The following is a 26186-nucleotide window of genomic DNA, read 5'->3' as shown; positions in this document are numbered from 1 at the left end:
AGAAACTGGAAATGCTCAATGGAGATAAATTTGGTTGTTTTTTTATTAGCATTTCTTAATGATGCTAAAATGAAGTGTTTCCATCAACCAGGTTTGGAATGGTGGGAATTCCAGGCGGAGGAATGGTAGTGGCCCTTCCGTGTGGCCTGACTATTCTTAACACTCCCTGTGAATACAGGTTCTATTCCCATTAAAGGGAAAGTTATCCCCGTGTCTGTGGCCTCAGAGGGCACCTTTTGTACCTCGCCTTGTCCCTTCTGCCCAATCCTCCCCTAGAAGAGGACCAGGAGTGACGGGGGGGCGGTCCTTGTAATCTGACGAGCTTGTCTTCCTTTCCCTGCCTATTGTATAGACTTAAGGCTTAGTCTTTTTAGGGAAAAACTTACTCACAAGAAGAAACAAGCCAGGTATTAGTAGGATTCTAATAAAAGTAAAGTATGGGTTTTCATTTTTATTTTTCAATTAAGGACCGAATTTCTGGGAGTAAGGGAGGCACTATTCAAATAAACAAGCCAATTAATGAGCCTCAGGAGCCCAGCCTGGTTTGTCAGGAGAGGGGGTGTCTGGGAGGCAGAGTGGGTTCCAGGGCTCTAACTGGAAAATCTTTGGGTTCCTCTTGTTCATTAAATACCACCAAGGTACAGAGGACAGAAAATCACGTGCCTGCTGTACTTAAGGGTGCATTAAAGTTTCTTTTGAGTATGTGATCAAATTCTCTTCAAATCTGACAGTGATTTCTTTTTTTCTTTTTCCTCAGGGTGACCAGAGGGGGATCATTCCCATACCAAGTGTATGTATATTTATCCAGTTTTATTTGAACATTCAGAGATTCTTGTAGCTTTGGGCCCACTCATGTAAAATTTTTTTTATGTTCTTGCTTATGTTAAGTTTTATCATGTGATACAAACAGCTCTGTTCTGTTAAGAAGAAGAATGAAGCTGCATTTTAAACTGTGAGCAGGAAGTTCTGTACAGAGAGAGTTCCCTCCTTTAGGAACAGGGGGGTCACCAGCATCTATTAACCAAATTCTCGCTTTCCTTTCTCTCTACGAAGGACCTCCGGGTCTGAATAAACTAAGGCAGCTTGCCACACTCCCCAACCCCAGCACCTTAGCCCCAGATCTCTCGCCTGGGAAAACATACTTTTGCCCAGACATGGTTCTTTACAACAGGTTCTGTCCGAGTAGAACTGGGCTCACCCAGCCCAGGTCCCAGGTGAACAGAACTTTCCTGACTTTTCAACAGTGTCAGAAGCTTGGCCATGACTCTGAGATCAGAAAATTAGCCCAATATAGTCTCTGAGCTTGCAGGACCCGCCTCACCCCCACGGCTGGCTGTGCTGGAACTCTGCCCCAGCTGGGCATTCCCTGGGTCCCCTACTTCTGTCTTCAGCCCCGGAATTTGAAAGAATAGCTATACCAGTGTTCGACCCCCGCACAGGCCTAGACCACTCCTCAGGCACCCCCTATCTCCACTGCTCCCTCTCTTTCTCCTGCTCTGCGCAGAGCCATTTGGCCTATGGCCGTTCAGCAAGAAGCAGACCAGTGACTAAGTCCCAAAAGAAACTTGCTGTTGTGACGTCCGTATCAAACAAGGCCTTTCAGGCAGGCCTGTGACCTGAGAGAAGGATACAGGTTTTAAAAGAGATCCATATACGTTGATCTTTTAATCCAGAAAGGTTCTCTGATTCAGATTGTCTGATTCAAATCTGTTCTCTATTTTTCCTTGGACTTTTTTACATGTTTTCTGGGACTCTCCAAGAGACACAGCAACCCTACACTGAAAGAAATGGATTTCATTAGGACAGATTGACTCTGAATTTGTTAATGCATGTCACTTATAAATTGCCCAAAAAGTATTTGATAATTTCATTTTTCTCGGAACTTTTAACCCTCCATTGATTAACAAGTGGCAAGGGTTTGTGGAGTGATTCTGACTTTCTCAGCATGACTGGGGGTTGGGCTTTGTTGGGAAAACTGATCAAAAAGATTGATCAAGCAGCATGACTTCTTATCCAGTGTTTGGGTAGGATCCAGATCTGTCATCTATCTTTCCTTGGACTTTTTCACATGTTATCAGTCCTCAGTGGGATTGATAACCAAAGGTCTCTTTGTAGCCTTTATACAAAGTACTAGTTTTCCTGCAAAGGTACCTGTGTTAAACAGGTGACAGATGGCATCTCTCCCCGTACCTCTGACACTCTAATAGCCCTGTTTTTTTTCTCTCAAAGTTAATTCACTGCTGTCTGGGAAGTTGAATGCTGAATCACTTGTCAGGGTAAAAACTCTACTGAGGAAAATGACCCTTTTCCCACAAATCTAGACACATCCTAGAATTTCGGACTAAAATAGCCCAGGGGAAAAAGATTCCTTGTATAATTTAGCCCAATGCTAGATCAATAAACTGCTAACTGCTTCCTATATGTAAGACACTGGGTCAGGCCTCATGAATCTGTGAAATACCTTGCAGAAAAACAAAGCCTAGCTCAAGTAACGTGCGTCTTTGAATGATAACCTCCAGAAAAGCAGTTCTGCTGATGGGCATGTATGATCTCCACTGCCTGCTTTCCTGCAGGAATGAACCCAAGTCCATCTGAACCCAAGTTCAGCCCTGGGATTCAAGTCTTGGACTCCCCTGCAAAATCTGCACCTATCTGGCAAGGGCACAGGTCACATAAACAGAGTAGCCCTGCCCTTTCTGGACCATAGGGGGACCTGATCATTGCTGGGATCCCCTGAGAGCTTGGGGTGCACCGCAGGACCAGAAATCCAGGCTTGTGCTGAGCCTGCAAATCAGGTTCCACAACCTCATGAAAGCTTTTCCCCGGCCCTGAATACAAAAGGTACCCCTGACCTGTGGGTGCCCAGAGTAGTTCCAGCTGGACTCCCCCATATCTGCTGCTCACGTCACCCTTCTTTTTTCATTTTCATGTTGTTCTGTTTATATGTGCAGCTTTGGCCTTTTGGATTTTTTTACTAAGCAATAATTCAAGCTCATGGTTTTAAAAAATACTGAAAGATTCAAGTACAAAAAAAAAAAAATCCCCATCTCTATTTACGCAAATAAGAGTTTTACAGAATTTTTTTGCTTTTAACAAGACACCTTGATCATCTTTCCAAATATGAGTACATAGCATCTACCTCATTGTTTTACATGTAGTTGATGGCATTTACTTTGTTTCCACTTCTGTGTTATTGCTAATACTTCTCTTATGAATATTTTTGTGCAAGTTTGTTTGTGGACTTGAGAGCTAGTGTCTGTGTGATCAGTTCCTAATTGTGCAAATGCTAGATCAAAGGACATATTTTACATTTTTGGTAGATTAAAGCCAAATTATCCTCCAAAAGCCTAATTCACCTTCCAACCAAGAGTGTATGGGATTCCCCATTCTCTTACCGAATATTTTAATCTTTGCTAATTTGAAAGTAAAGAATGGTATCAATTTATTGCTTTGATTTGTATTTCCTTATGAATGAATGAGTGTGAACAACTTTTTACACGTTTATTATCCATATGTCTTTCTTCCCTATTTATTTCTTATAGGTTTTATACCGCGTTATCTTTTTAAATTTCAAGGAAATTAGCACTTTCCCAAAATTTATGATATATCTTTTTGGCCTTGTTATAATCATTTTGACCACAAAGAAGTTTAATTTTATATAGACCACTGTATTTATCTTATCCTTTGTGGCTCTGGTGTTTTATGTCATGCTCAGAAAGATCTCCACACTCTGACTGACCCATATTTTCTCCTAGTATTTTAATGGTTTCACCACTACACTTAAGTCTTTGATCCATCTGGAATTTATGTTAGTGTAAGGCATGAAGTAGTGATCCAGCTTTACTTCCTTTTCCAAGTGGCAAGTCAGTTATCTCAACACCGTTTATTGAGTAATCCATCTTTTGCACACCTATTGGAAATGATGTCTTTATCTAGACTTGATGTTAAACATTCCACTTAGTAACCTCCAAACTATGAGCTGGGATTTGGGGCTCTCTACACATCTTATTGGAAGCCTCAGGGGGCTGTCCAGTGCAAGTCAGGTATGGAAGGGTAAGCAAATGATACAGAGGGCCAGGTCTAGAAACCACTGAAGTCTGGGTGGTAGTGGCTGGAAGTGAGCGCGCAGATGCTTTGGCCCCAGTAAGGAACACCCCTGGGGCTGTGACCCTGGGCTACCTTCCCCACACTCTCGTTTGATCGTTTGAATCACACAACAGCCTGATGCTCACCTGTGCAGCTGAGCCATCAAAATGCTGACAGGGGAGAGGAGAAATGTGTTTTCTAACAGTTACATTTCTCTGCTGTTTACTAAATCCTTTTAATAAGCAGTAGTATACTTTTTTCAACCAAACCTCATAAAGAACATATAAGCAGAGCAACTGTTCTAGTTAAAGATGGTCTAGAGTTTCCTTCACCCCTTTCCTGCAATAGGCCCTGAGATCTCTGCACACACAAAAAAAGAAAAAAAAAATCTAATGTACCAAGAAGAGGTACTACATCTATAAGATTTGTGAGCGTGTGTTGGGTGGGTACTCTAAAAAAAGAAACTATAGAGTTAACTATTCATGGCTGCCAGTTCACTTCCAAGGTTCCAAGGACAGGAAACTTCAGATCTACTCCCAGGAGGAGAACTTGAATGAATGCCCTTCTCAGACCTTGGATGGCAAGCTGAGGTCCCTTCCTCCTCTTCCCTCCCCAACATGGCTTTTGCCCCTGTTCTCCACTCCATCCATCGCCCTGGCAGTGCCCTCTACGTGCTTTGGAGCGAGTGATTTTGTATAGAAAGGGCTTGATGTAAGTGGTGTTTTTCTTGTTCTTCAGCTTTATGAGAGCCTGAGAGAAAATTCGCTTCAGGACATTGTTTAGTTAATGATTCAAGCATCACCTGAACAGATCAATTGGAGTAACAAAGCGTTATTGCAATTATATAGCGTCCTTGCACGTTTCAAGGACACAGCTGTCCAGAAGAATTCTTACCAATAGTCTGAACAATTTGCAGTAATCTAAATCCAAGCTCTCAGAGAAGCTGTGTACATTTAGGAACCAGGATAAGGATTAATGGAACCTTCTTAACCCATTGCCCAGCCTGTCCTCGTTCTTTCTCTGCAGTTCAAATGCTAAATCCATAGTTTGCTTCATACCTTTCTCATTCTTTTCTCTCAGAATAGTATGGGGAGGCCTTTTACTTTCTGTTAACTCAGAGAACGCTTGTAAAGTATGGGTTAAATATGCTAAGGAAGTAATTTTTATTCCTGGGTTTGGAAAATAACTGAGCCACTTTTGGCAGATCTTTGATGTTTTCAGATATGCTAGGGATAGAATTTCTAGATCCTTATTTTCCAGGCTAGCAATTACATAAAGTTAAAATGTTATTTTAGTGTATAAATGCATAGAGAAAGGACTGCAGATACACACCAAACTAAAAAGGGAGACACATCTGGGGGATAAAAGGAGGGGGGGTATGGAAAAGGGAACAGTTGTGTTTTCATATCTATACTCTTTACAGTGAGAATGTGTTTTTATTACATAAGTGTATAACACAAAGTTAGAACAAATTTTATTCTTGTCATAAGCATGCTTTCTGCTATCACCTAAATAACAGAAGTAACCAATATCCTCTCCATTCTGTTCACGTATAGAGCGCATTATACCCTGTCTTTTTTAAAGCACTTTTGATACCAAACTTCCCTCTTGCAAGTTTATTTTAATTTTTTTTTAATAACTTGCTTGCTCGTTGACTTATAATGAAGGACATAGTCCTTCCTAAGACCTGTGCTCTGTATCCCATGCTCCGTATCTCAGGCACATCTCTTCTCAGTGCCTCGGGATTAGGAATAGTGCTTGGTGAGCTTTAATTAGAACGAAGGGAGTTGGGAGGCCATAAAGGCTTTTTCTTCTAGATGATATTGGAGAAGAGGAAACACCCACACTCACCAGAGAGAGCCCCTCTAGGAATAGAAATGCTCATGTCCCCACACGTGGCCTCATGGTGGTCAGTCCTGACAGCCCCTCCCTGCCAGGGTGGTCATTGCACTTGCAAATGTACCTAATCTGATGCCTGCCCCTGTTATATTCCTTATTGAATCAGCTAAAGTCCAAAATTAACTCTAGATCCTTGACTAACATTCATTTTAAAAACAAAATAACAACAAAATAGTGGGGTGGGGGGAGGAATAGCCATTTAAAAGGAATTACCTCTTAATTTCATTGTTTCTTGTTTTATTTGATAAGCTAAACTGTCCATTCTTCAGTGGCTAGGGCCAGATCATTTCTTGTGTTTTGTTTTGCATTAAATACTGAACAGAGCTTGACCTTCTTCCCCCGGGCAGAAAATTAGCTAGTTAACATTGGGCATTGAATATGCCACAAAGCAAACTAAAATACTTCAAATCTTTTCTAGAATGAGGCAAGGCCCAAAGAAATAAATACTCTAAATCAAGAATGAGGTAGTCTGAAGATACTCAGCATTTTATTAACTCTTTATGACCTCTTTATCATAAGATTAGAGTCAGGGCCGTCCTGGTGGCTCAGGCGGTTGGAGCTCCATGCTCCTAACTCCGAAGGCTGCCGGTTCGATTCCCACATGGGCCAGTGGGCTCTCAACAACAAGGTTGCCAGTTTGATTCCTCGAGTCCCTCGGTAGGCAGCGCCCCATGCAACTAAGATTGAACATGGCATCTTGAGCTGAGCTGCCGCTGAGCTGCCGCTGAGCTCCCAGATGGCTCAGTTGGTTGGAGCGCGTCCTCTCAACCACAAGGTTGCCGGTTCGACTCCCGCAAGGGATGGTGGGCTACGCCCCCTGCAACTAGCAACGGCAACTGGACCTGGAGCTGAGCTGCGCCCTCCACAACTAAGACTGAAAGGACAACAACTTGAAGCTGAACAGCACCCTCCACAACTAAGATTGAAAGGACAACAACTTGATTTGGAAAAAAAGTCCTGGAAGTACACACTGTTCCCCAATAAAGTCCTGTTCCCCTTCCCCAATAAATTCTTTTAAAAATATAACTAAAAGATTAGATTCAGCTACTACAAAGACATATAAATAGATTTTCTGTGGATTAAAGTATGCCCTCCAGGGGCAGAGATATACCACATTTACTATTACACCACAGTGCCCGGGCACAAAGGGCGCAACAGCAGGGCACCGGACCTGGACCTGTTTTACTTCTGTTTCCTATTATTGGAGGTCGGTTTGGATTGCATTTTGCTGGCAATCTGGCAGGTCTACAGTTCAAGTGTTTGAAAACTTCAGTCACTTAAAAAAAAAAAAAAATACTGTGGTTCCAATTTAGCTCTGAAATATATTTATGTACCACAGTGAATTTCCGACAAAATATGATCCCAGGAAATGGGTCTGCATAGTAAGAGTAGCTAGTATAATAACATTCAATTTTGTGTAGTCCATTTTAATAATAACAATAACCGTATATATGCCAGGCAGAATGTGGGGCATTTACTGTAATCACAGCTAATAACACTTTTTCATGGTAGGCATTAATTATCCCAACTGATAAGAAAGAGACAGAGCTGATATTCGAATCCAGGTTTGTCTGGTTGTAAAGCCTCGCCTCTCATGATAGCCATTCAGACAGTGGCACGGGATTTGGTAAAACTTCAGTTGCAAACTCCTTATTCCTATTCATTTAAATAAAATTCTATGATGTACTTGACCAAGCATGTAAATGTTTGGTTTTATTTTTAACCTCATTGACATAGGGTAATATAATAATAAGAGGATTGGTTTGTCTTGCACATCAAGGTAATACTAATTTTTTTTTTAGCCACCAGCTAAATACCTCCTTCCCGAGGTGACGGTGCTTGACTATGGAAAGAAATGTGTGGTCATTGATTTAGATGAAACATTGGTGCACAGTTCATTTAAGGTAAGTCAACATACCCTCTGTGATTATGGTCTCAGTGATTTGTGATTTGGTCTCAGTCACATTAAAAAAGGATGAAAGCCAGAGGGTAAGGGGGGTGGGGGGTGGGAGATGAGGGTAAGAGGGATCAAATATATGGTGATGGAAGGAGAACTGACTCTGGGTGGTGAACACACAATGGGATTTATAGGTGATGTAATACAGAATTGGACACCTGAAATCTATGTAATTTTACTAACAATTGTCACCCCAATAAATTTTTAAAAATAACATAAATAAAGTACATGATTAGAAAACCCAAAAAAAGAGTAGAAACTTCTCAACTCTTTATGAGATCAGAATAACGTTGATACTAAACCATGACATGGATATTGTAAAAAAGGACAATTACAGAACAATATAGTTCATGAACATAGACACAAAAATGCTAAATAAAATGTTTTCAAATCAAACCCAGCAATATATAAAAAGGACAATATTCACAACCAAAGAGGATTAATGCTAGGAATCCAAGGTGGGTTTGACGTTCAAAAATCAATAAAAGTAATTCACCACTTTAACAGAATAAAGGAGAAAAACCATAAAAAAAAAAAAGGATGAAAGCATGCGGTTATTCGTGTATGACTTCACTGCTCATGAAGAAATCCCAGTAACAGGCGCTTGTTAACTCAGATGAACATTAACTCAAGTAGTTGAATATTAACATAATTAGTTTGAGGGGAAAAGCGCTCGGCTGCCAGTATCATTAGACCTCACTCTTTCTTAGGAGACTTGACTGTTCCAACACTCTAAGCCCTGCAGAAATCGTTTTCAGGTGGCACACGGCAATCCGTGCACCAATGCCTAGGACACTACTGTGTATTTGTCAAGGTAACCGGAGCACCATATGCTTATTAGGAGGGGCAGGGAGGCGCTGTCAAAACAACCTGCTATCCTGGACATTTGCCCAGACCAATTTTTGAAAGATGTTCAACACTGAAGAAGACTTCCAGGGTTATGGGTATTTGAACAGATTCAGCCATTTATTTTGACCATTTTCATGACAACAACCATGGAGATTTTATAAGCTTTCTAGCTAAATGAGTATCCACCTGTTTGACTTCCCTGCTGAAGTGTGGGGGGCTGCGGTGATGTAAGTGAGCATCAGACAGCCTTACTACTTCTATTACCTTCCTCACTCGCCACCTCCCCACCAGAATAACAGCAAACATTACAAATGACCAAAGGGCCTCCTTGCGGGGACAGCTGTGGCAACATTATTAAGAAATGAGTTAATTAACCATTTTCCATTGTTTTGAAATGGAAGAAATTGCTTAAAAGAGGCAAATGGTGAAAAGGTTTGGAACTAGGGGATCGGTGTGCTGGCGAGAAGAAGCAGGTCCTAATCCCGTTTGCCTGGGCATAGTTTTGGCGATGGAACTGTAGTACTGTCGCTGGCCAGTGGGACCACATTCCTCTTCATACCCTCAGCCCGGACGCCCCTTACTTCACTAAGAGACATGAAAGCCACCATCCAAGATGGGGTATGTGTCTCACGTGAGCCATAGTGATCCCTTGATGGTTGTACGGGGAGTGGAAGAGCCATCAAATTGGCCCGAAGACCTTAATGCCAGAGACATCCTCCCTTGTGCCTGCTTCTCACTTAACAGAGGCATTCCTTGACAGGACAAGGCCAGGTGGTTATCTCTGAGTCCTTTGGGAGAGTGGAGGAGGGGCCACACTTACCTCTAGCAGTGAGAAATAGCCTGTCTGGCCGTGGGGGCATGTAGGTACCACCTCATGCCCCAGGGCCTTCCAGGATTGGTCCAGGGCTGCAGTGGCCTTATGTCCCAGCTCAGCTCTGAAGAGCAATGGAAGAAGCCTTTCTTCCCCTGTCAGCAAGTTGCTCAGGACTTTTTCAAGTCCCTCTGGAGGGAAGCCCTTTAGAGCTGGGGTCAGTTGCCTTCATAGCAGCAACAGCTTCCCCTCAAGCAGCTCCAGGAGTCTGAGCAATGCTGGCCAGACCGCCCAAGGTTCCTAAGGGTTCCTGGCTACAAAGTCAGGGCCTTGGCAGCCCCTGGTGTCTCCAGGCTCTGCTCACAGGGCACTGATGGGACAAGCTGATGTGAAGATTATCTCATTTCTTCTCGCCTTGGTCTGCCCACATGTGCAAGCAGAATATTCTTTATTGTATGGTTTTTAATGTTCTGGGCATTTCAAAGCCCTTTGAGAGCCTGAAAGCTGTGAGCCTCTGTCCTTGAAAATGTACAACACACAGGCTCATGGACCCATGTTAAGAACTCTGGCTTCAGCATGCATGACCTTTGCACTGACACGTGACAGGAGATCAAGGACAGCTGCTTGCTCTGAGCTGGGGAATGGCTTTTCTCTTTTCATATACTCTGTGGAATATGATTTCACAATCTAATGCCTTGTGAGAGTTTCTTCCTTCTGTCTTCCCTTTTGTTTTTTTTAGTATGATTCTGTATTTTAGTGGTGAACTTTCAAAATCCTGAACTTGTCCTAGGCCTTCCAACCACAGAAGTGAATAAACTAAGTTATACTAAGCTTCAGGTCTTCTACTGAGTACTTGGTAATGGTTCTACGATCTAGTGTTTTTCACATTTTTCAGTTCGCATATCAAAGAGGAATGTGCGTTTGTACAGAGATGGACTTAACGGCAAACCCCAGTTCAGAGTCTGAACAGAGATTCTGTACCCGACACCCCTGCCCAGTGGCCACCACACACGTTCTCCTTCCTTCCAACTCTCTCCTGTTGTCCCAGGGGTCTGCAGCCTGGTGATTCTCTTGGGTCTGTTCATCGAGTAGTTTCCTAATTTGTGGAATTCCATTTAGAGCTCTATGTGAGTCCATCACTGAGAATATAGTGGGTACCGAAGCGTGATATTTGAATTTTAAATGTCCTTAATACTGTCAGCGTTATTTTAAATATCCAGCCATTTTCAAGGGTGCTGGGTATCGTGTTCCTTCGAGCAGAGCAACCTAGGGTGACCTGAAATCACTAGTGCTCAGGACTGTATGGAACCATCCACGGACACTCACGAGACCTGTGACTGTGGCTGTGGAAGAGCAGAGATGGGAAGAGCCTGCCCAAGGGTGTGGGTCTGCGGCCTCTGACTTCATCGCACAGCCCTTGGCCCTGCTTTGTGTCCATGCGCTGAGCGTCTCCTGCTGAGCAGCCCCTCCCAGGGCAGCCCGCACTTGTGGGTTCAGTATCAGTTCTCCCCAAGTAGCCCTGTTCTCTGGCCCTATTGGGCTCTCACCTCCTCCCCCTGGTGGCCAGCATGGTTCCCATCATCCTGGCAGGGCTTCAGGCAAGAGCAGAGGTTTCTGAGGAGCCCTGTTTCTTAGCCAGGCTCCCTACCCTTCGTGGTTGAGGTGAGGCAGGTGATAAGCAGGTTACACCAAGATGCTGAACATGTAACGATATTCAAAACAGAAAATAATGTGCTTTCCTGCTTGTGCTTATTTTAAGGACCCAAGGCATGCTTCAGCATCCTTCTCCTGAACTGTTTTTTCCAATAATAAAAACATTGGTACAGGCAACATTATTTTCTTGCCAACCTTTCCAATTTTATTTCATTCTTTCAGATGTATTAATTATAGTTTTCTTTTCTCTCTAGCCTATTAGTAATGCTGATTTTATTGTTCCGGTTGAAATCGATGGAACTATACATCAGGTAAGAAATCAAAGCTAAATCAGAGTTTCAATTAGCATTTTTTTTTTTTTTAGTAATTACATTTCTTATAAACTTTTTTTCTAAATTCCCATTTCAGTAGTAATCTTATTACTAAATCAAAAGGAAGCAAACTTTGTAAAATAAATATAATTGTTTTCTGCTTTTTTTCCACTCTGGTGGATTTATTTATATGCTGAATTTATAAGGGAAACTATAGTCTGTTTGTAAATATTAGATGTTTAGATGTACTTGCAAGTTGAAATAGTTCTTTGATTTGATGCAGACTTTTAGAAATTTCCATATTCCCCCATTGACCTAGCTTGATGGTCTAATTAACTTCCTCATGTAATTGCTTTCAGCTACTCTCCTAGCAGGATCAGGAAAATGCCACAGGGTACCCACTTATGGTGGATTTTCAGGAAAAGGTTCCATTTCTAATGCCAGCCATTCCATCCTGATCTTGTCTCTCCTGCATCATGTTCTCCAGTGAATCTTTAGCAAAAACCCAAGCAAAAGAGAAAGGGAGACAGGTGTGAGTATTTGGATAGCAGGCAGCTTTGAGTAAAGATGCCCTAATCAGTTGGCATCCCTCTTTGTTCTGATATTTTTTTCCTTATCTGCATGAAGCTCCTCTGGGAACAAATGCATTTAAGAACATATTGAAAACACTGTAGGAAAACTAACCCTGGAGGCTGAAGAATGGGGGAGCTTGGGTCAGTTTTCCACACGGCTGACCTGACCATCTTGCTGTCCACCCCACTGTGTTAAAGTGACAGTCTCTGGACTGATGTGTTCATATCCCAGGAAAGGAAATCTCTCTTGGTGCTTGAGCCATGACAGGATGTGTTTCTTTAACAATGGCAGTAGTCTCTTTGGCCCTTGAGTGGAGGGTGTCAGAATTGGCAAGGCCTCGGAAATCACGTGGCCCAGCCACTTCAGTGTCCAGGTGGGGAAACTGAGACTCAGCCAGCGAAAGGGTTGGCTCAAGGTCATACAATATGAAGAATTAAAATGAGACTTCCCGTCTCCTGCCACCTGCCCAAGGCTCTTTTCCTGATATGCCAGTCCCTCCCCTCCCCTGCCAGGAAGCCGTTCCCGGGAAAGGCAGCTTTGGCCCTGGTATCTCCACACTTCATGCTTTTAAAACTCATTAGGGAACCAAAAACAGCAGGCACTTGGGCATTTAACATTTGCAAAAGCATCAACTGAATTAACTCGGTATCTGAGAAGCAGTTAAGGCTTCTGCATTTATTATCTTGGCTCATGTTACAAAGTAATGAGGCAAAGGAGAGGCTGCCCATTGGCATGGCAAGAATTAGGAGATAAATTAATACCTCGTGACTGTGAGCCTGACCCTCGGGGCCTGACCTGCTATGACCAGACCATTCTCGAAGGAGCCAGCCCAGCCCCCCCAGCCTCCCTCCAGACTGTGCTATGATTCACTTGGCGATAGATACCCCGGGGCACCAGGGCTGGGATCAGAAACTCTCTCCTGAGGGAATGAAGCCACAGGCGCCAAGAGGAGGACCAAGGCCCTGGCGAAGGCCGTGGCCTCGTTCAAGTAATCCAGGATAGGCTGTGCAGGTCCCAAGTGGCCTATTCTTGGTTACTTGCACGGGGACGCGGGCCTGGACGCCGGCATCCGGGCCCGGGACCTTCCTCTCTGCCAGAGGCACCAACACCAGAGTTTCCAAATCAGTCTCCTGCCCTTTGCATGTCGCAAAGCTTGCTTTCCAAGCAGTATTCCCAGGGTCACTGAGGACCACAGGCCACCCCCTCCCTGGCACCAAGTCTCATGGGCAAAGTGGGCACCGGGAGCGACTGCAGCCACAGACCCTGCCCTCAGCCCCCCACCCTGGCCTCCCAGGTCCTCAGAGCCCTGTTGGCACCCACCCCAGTCCATGCTGCTGCTCGGGCCCCTCACTATCCGCTCAGCCACGGACCCCTGCTCGCTCCACTCTCCATGGACCACAAGTTTCCCAGCAAGCCCTGGCTCTGTAGAATTCCTCTGCCAGCAGCACATTCTCTGTGACACAGCCCCCCTTGTAGGCTCCCTCTGTCACTCCTCCCGTAGGATATCCAGCCTGTTCCATCTGCCATTCATGGCCCCACACATACTACCCTGACCTGCCTTGCACACTTCATCTTCAGCCACTTCTTCTCCTGACCCCATCTTCCCTCTTTTGTCGCTGCTCTAAAGGGCTGGTCATGCAGGGCTCTGGCCATTCTCTAATACCCCAGGTATTTTCAGCCACGATGCATGCTGATGCTGTTTCCTCTGCCTGGAAGCTCACTTATCCTTATTGGCCTGGTGAGCTCCTATTCATCCTGCAAGGTCCAGGCCAAGTGTCACCTTCTGTGATTCTATCCCCTTGAGAGGAAAATTCATTGTCCTTAATTTATCCTTTTACTATAGCTTTCATTATGCATGTTGGTTTGATATACTTTTGTGTCTGTCTGCTCTAGACTGTGAGCTCTTCAAGGGCAAGGCCTGTGTTTGATTCATCTTTGTAACTGCTTCAGGTTGAGCACAGAGCTGGCGCTCAGTGAATACGAATTGAATTGAATTTTAACAAGTTTGATTTATTTTAGGGTAGTGGCTAATTTCAAATGGAATTTGTTCAAGTTTTAATTAGTTTTTCCCTCCTCTTACCTCTTCTATCTTGGCTCACCAGCTTTGCCTTCTCTCCCATCTCCCTTGTTTGCTAAGATTTGTTCAGGCTCCCTAGTCAGGAGCACCGAGCCCAGCCACTCTAGGAAAGTCTACCCTTTGCCCCTCTCTGCTGGGAGGACCCTCCTAGTGGCTCATTTCTGGGGCCTTGGATTAGGCTGATTTCACATCCCCCGAAGTATCCGTTTCTATCCCAAGCCCAAGCAGAGTAACCTTTGTGGTATCCGGTGGATGGCTTCCCAAACCAACAAACATGGCGCTTCTTGCAGCTTTGCTGGGCCTGCGCTTCCTCCCCGGGCCGTCCCAGCAAGGGAAGGTGTTCTAGTCAGACAAGAAGGTGGCAGCAGACCTGCCAGGCCAGGCCTGCACCTCCAAAAGGACACCCCCTAGACCATGGCCTGTGTCCACATAGGGTCTGACCCAGAGCGTGTGCCGAGAAACACATGTGAAATGAATGAGCGTTTCTCACAAATGGCACAACCTTTCCACTCACTGGTTCTGAAAATCCCCGAGACTCTCGGTACCACGGTCAGCTTCCCTCTCTCCCTTGGGAGGAGCATCTGAAGCAAACTCAGACCTGGAACCCAATCTGAAGAGTGTATCAGGCCTGAAGTGCCACATCTGACTCCGTAGCCCCTCATACAATCAGGGTCTCCATACCACACACAGACCCCGGGAGCAGGAGGCAGGAACCATTTCAGGAATTCTTCCTTCCCTGGTGTTTGGGCTCCCCGGCCATGCCCAGCAACTGCTATGACTGACCAGCTTGCTGTTTCCTGCCGTTGCAGGTGTATGTGCTGAAGCGGCCACATGTAGATGAGTTCCTCCAGAGGATGGGACAGCTCTTCGAGTGTGTGCTCTTTACTGCCAGCTTGGCCAAGGTGAGTCCAGCTCCCAGCCCCTCCACCCCTACCCTCTATCTGTCAAACAGCCCTTTGTTAAGGTGGGGGAAGCTGTTTCTATGGTGACACATTCCCACCCCAGATGGGATGGATGCAGGCCATGTGCACAGCACCAGCCTGAAAGGCTTCTGGGTTACCATGGTGACAGGGAGCCCTTGGAACAAATGCTCCATGAAGTTGCTGCATGAAGCCCCCTGAAGCTGGTTGTCCACAGAGCAGGAAATCACAAATGTGTCCAGCGTAACCGAGAAAGGGTGTCTGCATCTCATCTGTTCACTGGCAACCAAATGCTAGAGGCTCCAGCCTCTGTTCCCTTGGGTTAGCTTACACAGGTTTGGAGGAGAGATGCGTGTCAGAGATTCACCCACGGGCACGGGCCGCACGAGAGTTCTGACCGCCCTAATGAGCCCTGTGATCTCAGGCAAGTTACTGTACTTCTCTTGCCTCAGTGTCTTCTATAAATTGGGGATAATAACTTCATCTGCCTGGGGTGGTGGATCCAAAGAAATCCTGCATGTAAAGGGCTTAGCGCAGTGCCTGAGTCCCATTCAGCAAGTATTGGTGAAGCACCAGCTGTGTTCCATATGCTGTGCTGGGCGCCGTCACACGGTACGTGCCCCTGTGCTCGTTGCTTATTAATTATTAATGATGATGATCAAATAATTTACGCACATTTTGGTTCCAGAGCTTGGTATGAATCTCTGACCCAGAGTCTGCACTGGCTCTGACCAAATACCCTCGTTTCTTTTCCCTCCCCCACTGTTAAAGGGAATTACCAGGTTCACAGGACCCCTGGGAGGCTTTAGTCTCTCTTTTAACAGGTGTGCTGAGGTGCCTGCGCTGTGTGGGGCAGACAGGCGGACCCCCCACTCCTCAGAAGAGGTCCGTGCCGTGACCACCTCTCCAAGGTTGACTGATGGGGCTAACACCAGCCGTTTGTTGGCGGCACCTCAGGGACCCGAAGTAGCCCCAAAGACGAGCTTTGTGAGGCCCAAGTTAGCCATCTGCCTGTCACAGAGCTGCTCCGAGGACTCACATGCTTCTCCCTCCCCCATGTCCTGTCTCTCGTCGGCCCCCTTCGTCTCTGCATGTTGGGAACTCTGACTCCGGTTTCCCAGACATACTGCCTTGTTGAGCCATCTCTCTGTCATGGCCAAAGTGAGAGAGAACCCCACCTGCACAGTGTGTGCCAGGCTCATTGCCAGGCCTTAAAGCATGAGCCGGTAGAGAGGGGCTGCAGAGCCTGGGCCTGACCCTCGTGTGCTAAAAAGGGGACACGGCCTCAGGGAATCATGATCTTCCCCAGCGATGCCGTCAGAGGAATGGTACAAGCCTAACTACTATAGTGTCAGCGGCTCCTCTGACAGTGCTCTGGGGTGATGCAAAGCCTGAAGGGGTACCCCACGAAATAATAAACAGGAAGATTGTACCAGTGTCTGTCAGCGGCTTGAGAGTTGTTTTCTTCTTTGGCAAAATTGAGAACACTCTTCCTTGGCATTGCCCCCGGCACCCGCTTAAACATCCTTGTTTAGTCTCTTTGCCTGGACTGCTCCCACCTGCCCCTCCATCTGTCCTCCAACCCTTCTCTCGTTGCCACTCCAGTCTGGCTCAGCCAAATCAGCTCCCCAGTGCTGCCTTCCAGCCTCTTTCCTCCCTGGTGCACAAGTTCAGGACAGGTGGCACTCCCCAGTTCTTGGCCCTGGGCTCAGCTCCCAGCCAGCACCATCGGTGCAGCAGACCTCCTGGCCCACCGCCCCAGGGCCAGCAGGAGCCCTACTCTGCTGTCAGAGCCCTTCAATATCTGCGTCCTCATCTTAGTTTCCTTCATTCACGCATTCACCCAACAAATATTTACTTCGTACCTACTGTATATCAAGTATTGTACTAGGCACCAGAGATACAGCAGAGAACAAACCAGACAAAGTCCCTGCCCTCAGGAAGCCTACGTTCCCCACATTCATCTCTAAGACCTGGAGCCCCTAGACTTAGAACTCCCTTGAAAGATGTACGCCACCACCAGTATCAATGATCATGAGGAACTGAATCATCCTTTCCATTTAGAATCAGCCCCCTTCAGCCGCCCCTGTGGCACCAGGCAACCCTCACCAGCAGAAACCTGCAGTGCCCTGAGCGCCCTCCCTACGTGGCGAACAGGAAATGCAGCTGCTGCTGGGCTCTGCCTCCCGCAGGATGTCGCTGGAAAGAGGAGGACTTTGTCATGGCATCCCTGCTGCTGCTGCAGCCCTGCTGGCATTTGTTCTGCCCTCAGGGGCTGATGTGTATTCCACTGCCCGCCTTCCCGCCAGCACCAGCCTCAGCTGCTTCCTGCCTCCCAGACTAGTCGCTGGGTACCTGGTGACATCTGATGCCCTCACTTTTATCTTAGTGCTGATGCCTGGCCTCACATCGGGCTTGGAGCTGGCGCTTCTTTGCCTCCAGCTCCAGCTAGTCTATCTGACCCAGTCTTTTAGACGTCTTCATGTGGGAAGGTTTTCCCTCAGGGATGACCCCTTTATTTCTTTATCCAGTTCAGCCTGCTTTGGGAAAAATTCCCCAGGCCATGAGAGAGGGCCAAGCAGGATGAACCCCAGAAGTAAGCTGGGCACAAACTCCCTGTCATAAACTCCTGGGCTCTAAGTAAGTGGAAGTGGGTGTCTGCTCCGTCCTGAGACTGTCAGGGAAGGGTCTTGCCCAATTGCCCGGAGCACCTCTAGGGGGCAGTGTGGCCACATGCCACACGAGCCCAATTCCAAGTTGGCTAGTTGATTGACTGATGAAACTAGTATTTACAGGGCCCCTACCATGACGTAGGCCTTCTGGGTGGTGCTGGGGACTTCATGGTGAACAGGACAGCAAGGCCTGGGCCCTGACAATGGAGAGAAAATAAAGTAACCCCACATGGTGATAACTCCGTGAAGGAAATTACTGTGAGGCGATAGAGTAATATCCAGAAGATGCAGGAGGGCTCTAGGTGGGTGGTAAGGGAAACCAGGACCTGAGAAATGGGACAGGAGAGGCTCATGCAAAGAGCTGGGAAGAGACTGTTCTGTGCAGAGAGAACACTTGTGCAGAGGTTCTGACCTTGTTCAAAGCCAGTGTGGCTCCAGTGATTCAAGATGGAGCCGAGAGGTCACAGAAGTTGTGCAGCTGCCGCCATACAGTCTACGGGGCGAGGAATATGGGCCTTATTCCCGGTGAGTGGGCTGGAAAGGAGGCTCAAGGGGAAAGGGAGACTAGAGGCTCATGTGTCTCCCCCAGGCCGGAGATTACAGAGGCCTGGATAGGGCGCTGGTGTTATAAATAGGGAGAGGCGGGTGGATTCAGGATATTTTTGGAGATGGAACTGACAAGAATTTCTGATGGATTGGATATGAGAAATGAGAGAAATGGAAGAATCCAGGGTGTCTTGCACCCACGGAGAGGAAAATAACCAGGATCCTAAAACATCCGATGATTTAAATCCCTTTTTAGGAAAGTAAGCTGCATCTTGCTGCAGTAGATCAGGGATTCTGGGCTCTTTCCGGCACCCAATCTTCATTGCGACCCCTGCTTTCCAGTACGCAGACCCTGTAGCTGACCTGCTAGACCGCTGGGGGGTGTTCCGGGCGCGGCTCTTCAGAGAATCGTGTGTTTTCCATCGTGGGAACTACGTGAAAGACCTGAGTCGCCTTGGACGGGAGCTGAGCAAAGTGATCATTGTGGACAATTCTCCTGCCTCGTACATCTTCCACCCCGAGAATGCAGTAAGTAGCTCCAAAGAAAATGCAGGGCTCCATCTGAGCTGTCTTGCTGGGCAGCCACCACTCTGGTACCTTCCAGCACCCGTGCAAAGTTTCTTGGCCTTTCCTTGGTGAAATCCCAACTCTGCCACTTAGCAACTGCATGACCCTGACCAAGGTATTTAACCTCACTGAGCCTCAGTTGCCTCATCTGTCCAATGGGGATAATAGAAATGCTAATGTCAGAGGATTGTTGGCGGAGTCAGTATGGCAGTACATGAAAAGCACGCAGGACAGTGCTTGCTATGGGTAAGTGCTCCATGAGCCTGTATCTTCTTCTTAGCAATTTAAATATTACCACCGAGAAGGTTTCTGCCTGTCATGAACCTCCTGGAGCTGGCTGCTGCCCGGGTTTCATGGCCCCTGTAGACTCAGAAGGCCTGGGTGACCTCTTCAACAGAAGCACTTCTTAAAAATGAACGAAACACTTCAATAAGGTCATCAGATAAGGCTGCCAGGCTTTACCACCTCGTAATGATGTTTTTAAAATATATAATGGGAACATTTCCTACATAAAGCTCCCTGGAGCATGGCAGCTCTCAATGTCTACTCAGTGGGTGGAGCACGACTCACAGCAAGACAGAGATGCCCTCCCACCTCCCACCCTATGTTTCCAGGGGAGGAGAGATCAGCCAAGCCCACCGGTGACTGCTGACCCTCAGCAGTAGCTGCCACACCAGGCCCTGAGCTCAGGCAGCTTTCCCAGGAAAGAAGGCTTCCTCCCAACCCAGGCTTCTCAGACTCAACAGAAACCTACACAAGGTCCTTTCCCCGAGTCCAGAACTTGGTTGCTTCACTTAAAATGTAAAAATGATTTCAAACTAGATGCAATTAGTTAGTGTATAACATCATTTTAATAAACCTTCAGAATTTTATTATATTTAAACATGTTCATTTTAATGAGTTAATCAAATTCAACATAATGCGTTTTGTAATGTGGCTCTAACAGGTAAGAATTGTTTTTTAATACAATCACAATTCCATTATCACATCTGACAAAACTAATTTTCTTAATATTATCTAATATCCAGCCTGTGTTCGTATTTTCCCTATTATCTCAAAATGTTGTCTTAACGTTTAGATTGTTTGAATCAGAATCCAAACAAGGTCCATGCATTGCTTTAGTTAATATGTGTCGTAATTCTTTTATAATCTTGACAGTTCTCTTCCCCGTCTCCCTTTTTCTTCCATGCCTTTTGTTTGTTGAAGAAATTGTGGTTATTTGTCTCATAGAAATTTGTTACATTCTGGATTTGCCTAGCTGCAGCCTTATGGTGGTGTTTCATACGTTTTTCTAGCCATTATACTCTCTTTAAACAAGCAGTTAGGTCACTGCTACCTGATTATAATCAGGTCCAATTTTTTTTTTCAAGAATACATCATAGATGGTATTGTGTACCTTTGTGGTATCACATCAGGAGGCATGTAAGTCAGTTGTCCCACTTTTAAAGCTTTTGAATTGATCTTTGAATTCAGGTGCTGTTGGCCGGATTCGTCCATTTTGAAATTCCCCATCACCCTTTCACCTAAAACCATAAGCCGTCCTTGATGAACACTGCTAAATCCACTGTTCCACTAGGAATTGCAAAATGGTGATTTCTGAATTCTGTGATTATTTCTGCAGTTATTGGCTGGACTCCTTTGTTTTCATCAGACTTGCCCTCATTGACTGCTCAATGGCCCTCAAGTTCAGTTTGAATGTTTGACTAGGGAAGTCAGGGTAAAGTCTTGGTTCTTTTTCTTTAATTCTGCGATTTCAGAGTAATGAGCTGGTGTCCCAGCAACCTCCAAAAGTACCCAACGCATTTTTTTTAGATATCGTCATGAACTCATGGATTTTTTGATTGTTACAATTTAATCCATTTATTATTCTTTGGTGTGCTCCGATTTTCACCTGTGGCTGGTGAACACCCCTTCAGATAACAATAGTCTTCAATGGCTGCCCACTTTCTGGAACAACAAGGTATCCCAAGCTCTTCGTGTCCATTTCTTGCATCTGCCCTGGAATCAGCCATTTTTCTGTGGAGCCTGGCTCCCATTAGTGGAAATGGTATTTAAAGACCACAGTTTGGGTGGGTTCTCATTACTGGGATGTCCTTCACTTCTAGCCCTTTGTGCTGGACAGAGAGAGCTAAAACAGGCATACTTGTAGAAGGAAAACTAAATCATAAATTCATATTGGTTTTTCCAATTCAATGTAATAACAGTTTTTATTTAATTTCTTTGTTTTTGTTTTTGTATTTGTATCTCCTCTTATACTGAAACTCTTGGTTCCTAAAGATATTTACATCATAATTTTGATTTATTCTGTAGCATATAATAATTTCAAAAGAGCAGTACTAATATTATTACTAATAATAAGACAATTGAATGCATTTAGGGTTTTTTTGGAGAAACGTACAGAGAAAATACTCTTTTAAAATTACTTGAAATAATGTTCTATGTGGTTATGTCACCAACTTTGTGTACCCATAGGTTCATTTTTTATCGCCTTTTTTAATGGTTTAATTTTATTTCAGTCCTGTAATATGTTTACATGGTTCCAACATCAAAACTATCAACAAAGATAAATTTAAAGAAGTCTTGTGGCCATTTCTGCCCTCTTTTCCATTTCTGCCCCTTCCCCTAGGAATAGTCAATTTTTGGTACTCCTTGCCTTATTTTTTTTTTCTTTAGTTACCTAATAAATTGTTAGTTTCTAAGTAGCCTTCAGATTTGTAAAAGGGTCAAAATATTACTTTTGAACTCTTTTGGTTTCCCCAAGTTTCTTTTTAAATCTCTTCTCCCTGAGGACTACCTACTACCACCCTCACCACCCTTCTGTCTAAAACTAAGGAAAAATCCTGTCTTAGCCTGTGGCTTCAGAATGTCCTGAAATTTTATACTTCTCCTTTTAACTGATCACTGCTGAGTATGGAAGGAAGTGCTCCACTTGTCTTTGCCATGGAACATGCAAGTGACATAGGCTCCCTGGTGTTGTAGTTGGCAGGTAACCTCTGCCTCCCCGTGCTCTGATGTGCAGGCAGCTGGTTTGATGCAATGGAAAGATCTTTTTGCAACTGGCAAGTAACAAGGCTAGTTCTCGCATGTTCTGTATTCTGGCCACCTTTTCAGCAACAGCAAAACAAAACAGGCAAATGCACGCAGACTGGGGACTCGTAACCTTGCCTTCCTGAGCCGTCTCCCGAACCAGGTCCCTTTGGATTGATCTTAGTTGGGACGGGGGAACAGACAAAATGATGGTGGTGGTGATGGCTAGATACCTGTCCTCCTTACCAATGAACATGTTAACAGTGCGGGCACCCCGTCAGGCTCGGAGCAGCCCAGAGCCCCGGCTATAATTCTGCTGCTCCCTCTACTGTCTTCAGGTGCCTGTGCAGTCCTGGTTCGATGACATGACGGACACGGAGCTGCTGGACCTCATCCCCTTCTTTGAGGGCCTGAGCCAGGAAGACGACGTGTACAGCATGCTGCACAGACTCTGTAGCAGGTAGCCCCGGCCTCTGCCCGCCTCCCGCCTGTGCACTCTGCAGCCCCGGCCTTGGGGACCAGCCGGCCTCAGCTCCCTGGGAGCTACAGTGAGGACACGCCGTGCTCCAGGCCACCGGTGAATGTGGCCATACCTACCTGTTTTCTTTTTTAAGAACAGAAACAACTATTTTAAAATGAACTCTTTTAATGAATTTCATAAAGGGACATGCATTTTACTGGATTTGCTTTTCTCGAAACATACCAAAAAGAAAAAAAAAGAAGAAAAAAAAAAAGCTTGATATCTATCAGACTTCCTTTTAACTGTCCTCCCTTCCAAGCAGACAACCTGCCCCTTCTATCCCAGCTCGGAGCAGCTGACCCAACTCAGAATCTCTTTCCTACAGGATGAAGTGCCTTTTTGAATGTTATTTTAAGCTGAGAATTAATTTTTCTACACGACATATTTCCAATCTTTTATTATCTCAGATTCTCTAAGACGATAAATATGACAATTTTCTAGAACCTGGGGGGAAGGGTGGCGTGGGATGGGAGTGAGTCCTAGAAGCCTGTCTCCCAGCAGGTGTGACTGCTCTGACTACCTGTGGCATGCCACAGGGTCGGGGTCCTGATGGAGTTTACGTGACCGTGTCTGTCTCCATTCATTTCTGACCCAGTTTGGGATGTATTTGCAATTGTGCGGCTCAATACTAGGAAACAAGAGCTTCTTTCATATTATGATTTCTGATGGTGACAAATTGGTGTTAAGGTCACACTTTTCCCTTGAAAAGTGGCATTATATGACTTCTTCTTTCACACTACTTCCATACTTCTGTTTTTTTCTTTTGTTCTTGTTTGGGGTAGAGCAGTTACAAGAAACTCAAACCCTTGGATTTTGAAAAATCTGTTTATTGATTTTTAAATCTTTCCTTTCCAAAAGCTGGATACACTTGGAGCTGTTTGGGGATTTTCTTTGCTGCTACTGCGCTGCCACCAAATGGAATTGACCAGCGGCTGTTACACTGTTCTTTGCCACTGTGCCTATGCTCAGAATCTGCTCACTGCTCAGCTGCACACTCGGACGGGCTTACAGTCATAGGGGTCCCACCCACTTGCAGCCTCACCAGTTGTACCCCTTCCGTGGCGCTGGCCATGGGAGTTCAGAAAGGTACAAAGACGAAAGTCCAGCGTACCACACAGCTGTGGTGCTCACTGTAAACTGCAGCCAACATCAGACCCTGTGATAAGCTGACTGTTCTGTCTTGAGGACTGGTGGCCTCCAGCAGCCACCACGCTGATGGTGGCCCAAGTCCATCTCTTGGTCTTCTCTTTTGAAGCACAGCCTATTTCTGAGCCGAGGGTTGGGGAAGCCTGTCTAGATGTGGGACTCATTGTCCTGAGCCAGGAAGAGAGGAAGGGCTCCCTTCCTGACGCAGGGGTCCCTTCGCAGCCTTTCCCAGTGAGATGTTTATAAGCAGTGCCATGTTCTTTGTTTGACAACAAGTGTAAAGTATTGCTCTTAACAAATAATGAAAAAGATTTCGTGTTGGCACCATTGCCTTATGCCTCCGTGGGGTGGGCCTCCGCCAGAGTTCTGGGGGGCGCGACTGGCACTAACAAAACTGGAAATTGAGGGTCAAAGTAAAATGTCTTGTTTGGTTTTCTTCACAAAATAATGAAGTCAGTCAGGTCCTCCCAATCAGCACTTTGGTCTGTGGACTGCCCTGCGTTCAGAAGAGAAGTAAGTATTCAGGGGTAACCAGGTCTCCCAGCATTCTGAGTGTTCCAAACCCATCAAGCCACACGCCAGTTAAAAAAGAAACAGCCCCTTGCTCGGCATTACCACAGATCATAACAGTTACACGGCAGATCTGTACGTGCCATAAACCCTGAATTGGAAAACGAGTCATTTGGTGAACCCACTGCCTTAAATGTCGTGAATGTTGCAGTCAGGTGTCTGTCGTGTTGAAATCCACATAGGACTCGGTCCTGATGAGAGCCTTACACCCTTACCCATGCCCCCCTGGGTCAGCATCACAAGGTCTAGTTTAGCATGGGGGGCAGAGAGGACAGATGGAGTGAAGACACTTGGCAGGCTTGAGCCAGACACTTCGCCTGGTAGTTCCCCATACGGTGCGTGCCATGCACTGAGCCAGTGCGGAGCCTGTGAGGATGGGGCCCGGTTCCTGCCACACAGACACACACCTCTCAGGAGGGCCAGCAAGCCCGCTGAGAGTCCTGGATTCTGTGCACCTTATTTGACCATACTCCAAAATGCCATTTTTATTTTAATCCTTGACCTGCTTTATGTACATAATCAAAATAGCTATATCTATATCTATATATATATATATATTTTTAATCACCTACATGTAAATGAAGCAATAGAATTCTAACATAAGGCCAAGAAATGAGATGAATGTTTGGGGTTTATGTTTTTTAAGGTAAATACGGGTATTGTTTTAATTATTACCTTTTATTAAATTGTGGGCTTTAAAACCTAATTGAAACCTATGAGCTATTTCTCTGTGCCATATACTTCCCACGTTACCAAAACATCCCTAACACTTTAGCCAAAAGAGAAATCGGACATCCTGTGTTTCCATGGTCCTTTCCGTACCAGGTGAAAATATAGTCTTCTAAACAAGTGTTTTCTACATTAAGATCTGGGACGGGCTACCTTGGGTCATGGACTCGGGCCCCTATGATGCTACGACACCTCTGGCCGGGCCTCTCGGGGAGGTGCCCAGGCACGTCTGAGGTTGGCACTGCTCTGTCTTCCATTGCTCTGGAACCCTACATGTTGGTCTGTGGTTTCACCCATCAGCTGTTTGTAAACGATGCATTTGTATACTGAAAAGGAACACCACCTGTCATGGCTGATGGTTGTTGGGGAAGCTCCTTAGACATGGTACAAATTTGATGAGTTGACTTTGGAGATAGGAGGATGCCCTGATGACGCTGACTTGCCATGGTTACAGCATTTGAACTTTTTGGTACAAAAAAAAATCTATAAGTGTATAAGCTGGCAACATTTTACAACCCAATATTTTAAAGATGGCTTTCTTGGCTTTCTAATAAAATCCAGAACCACACAGCCCTCTGGTCAAACCCTCGTGACGTTTGTGCCTCTGCTGTTAAAGGTGCTGTGATGGCCAGTGGGCATGCCGGGCTTAGGGAAGGGGATGGCTTAAAGTGCTTGCAGTTACCTGTGCAAAAGCAACTGGCTGCCTCTGTTCCCATTGTACTGTAATTGGATGGTGTCTGTTCCTGTTCCATTCTCCAGGGAGCTTCTCTGCAGACTAACAACCTCCCCCCACCCCCACCCCAATAGTGAAGATGCTGGTGTCTGGGTAGTCATGGATTTCTATTGGACATTTGAATGTGATAAACAATCCAGCATTACTCAGAAAATCCTACATGTGGAATGTGCACGTTTACAGGGGTGAGCATTGTCAGTCAAGAGGCTTGCAATGATTTCCTTCCTGCCAAAAATAAACACGTGAAACTGCGCTCTCTTGTGGATGGACTGCTTCTCTACCGGCAGCACCTCTCTTGTCTCTATTCTCTGTTCTCTGCCCCCTGACCATCTTCATGCCAGCACCTGGGGTCTCCTGATGCCCCAGCTTCTGGAGAGCAGGGGTGGATGGGAGCAGGGCTGCAGGATGCCAGGAGCCACAGACCTCAGGGAGAGCTAGAATTCCATTTGGCCCAATGTTAGGCCCCCTGGCTTGTGAAAAGCAGTGTGGCTCACCATCCTCCCTGGCCCTTTCCAAATGCAGCCTAAGAGAACTGAAGCC

General features: G+C 45.7%; 1 protein-coding gene across 6 annotated transcripts in view; it reads left to right on the top strand.

Annotated features, from left to right (window-relative positions):
* CTDSPL (CTD small phosphatase like) overlaps positions 1-25898 on the top strand; it is a 117803-nt gene extending 91905 nt beyond the window's left edge. For 3 of the 6 annotated variants that reach the window (XM_088798274.1, XM_088798275.1, XM_088798273.1), the window contains exons 3-8: positions 758-790; positions 7788-7889; positions 11510-11566; positions 15026-15118; positions 15463-15560; positions 15961-18604. In XM_088798274.1, the coding sequence (XP_088654400.1) occupies positions 758-790; positions 7788-7889; positions 11510-11566; positions 15026-15118; positions 15463-15560; positions 15961-16243 (666 nt within the window). In that variant the 3' untranslated portion in view covers positions 16244-18604. Of the gene's footprint in view, positions 1-757; positions 791-7787; positions 7890-11509; positions 11567-15025; positions 15119-15462; positions 15561-15960; positions 18605-18696; positions 18883-22286 lie in introns of those variants that run through there. The other 3 variants (XM_019727630.3, XM_088798272.1, XM_088798276.1) reach the window with 2 other exon arrangements.
* The last annotated feature ends 288 nt before the right edge of the window (positions 25899-26186 follow it).

Source organism: Rhinolophus sinicus, chromosome 5 (genome assembly GCF_057876585.1).
Source record: "Rhinolophus sinicus isolate RSI-liver-muscle chromosome 5, RSI-T2T, whole genome shotgun sequence".
Taxonomy (NCBI): domain Eukaryota; kingdom Metazoa; phylum Chordata; class Mammalia; order Chiroptera; family Rhinolophidae; genus Rhinolophus; species Rhinolophus sinicus.
The sequence above is the reverse complement of the archived record's forward strand: the minus strand, read 5'-3'. Positions and strand labels throughout refer to the sequence as shown.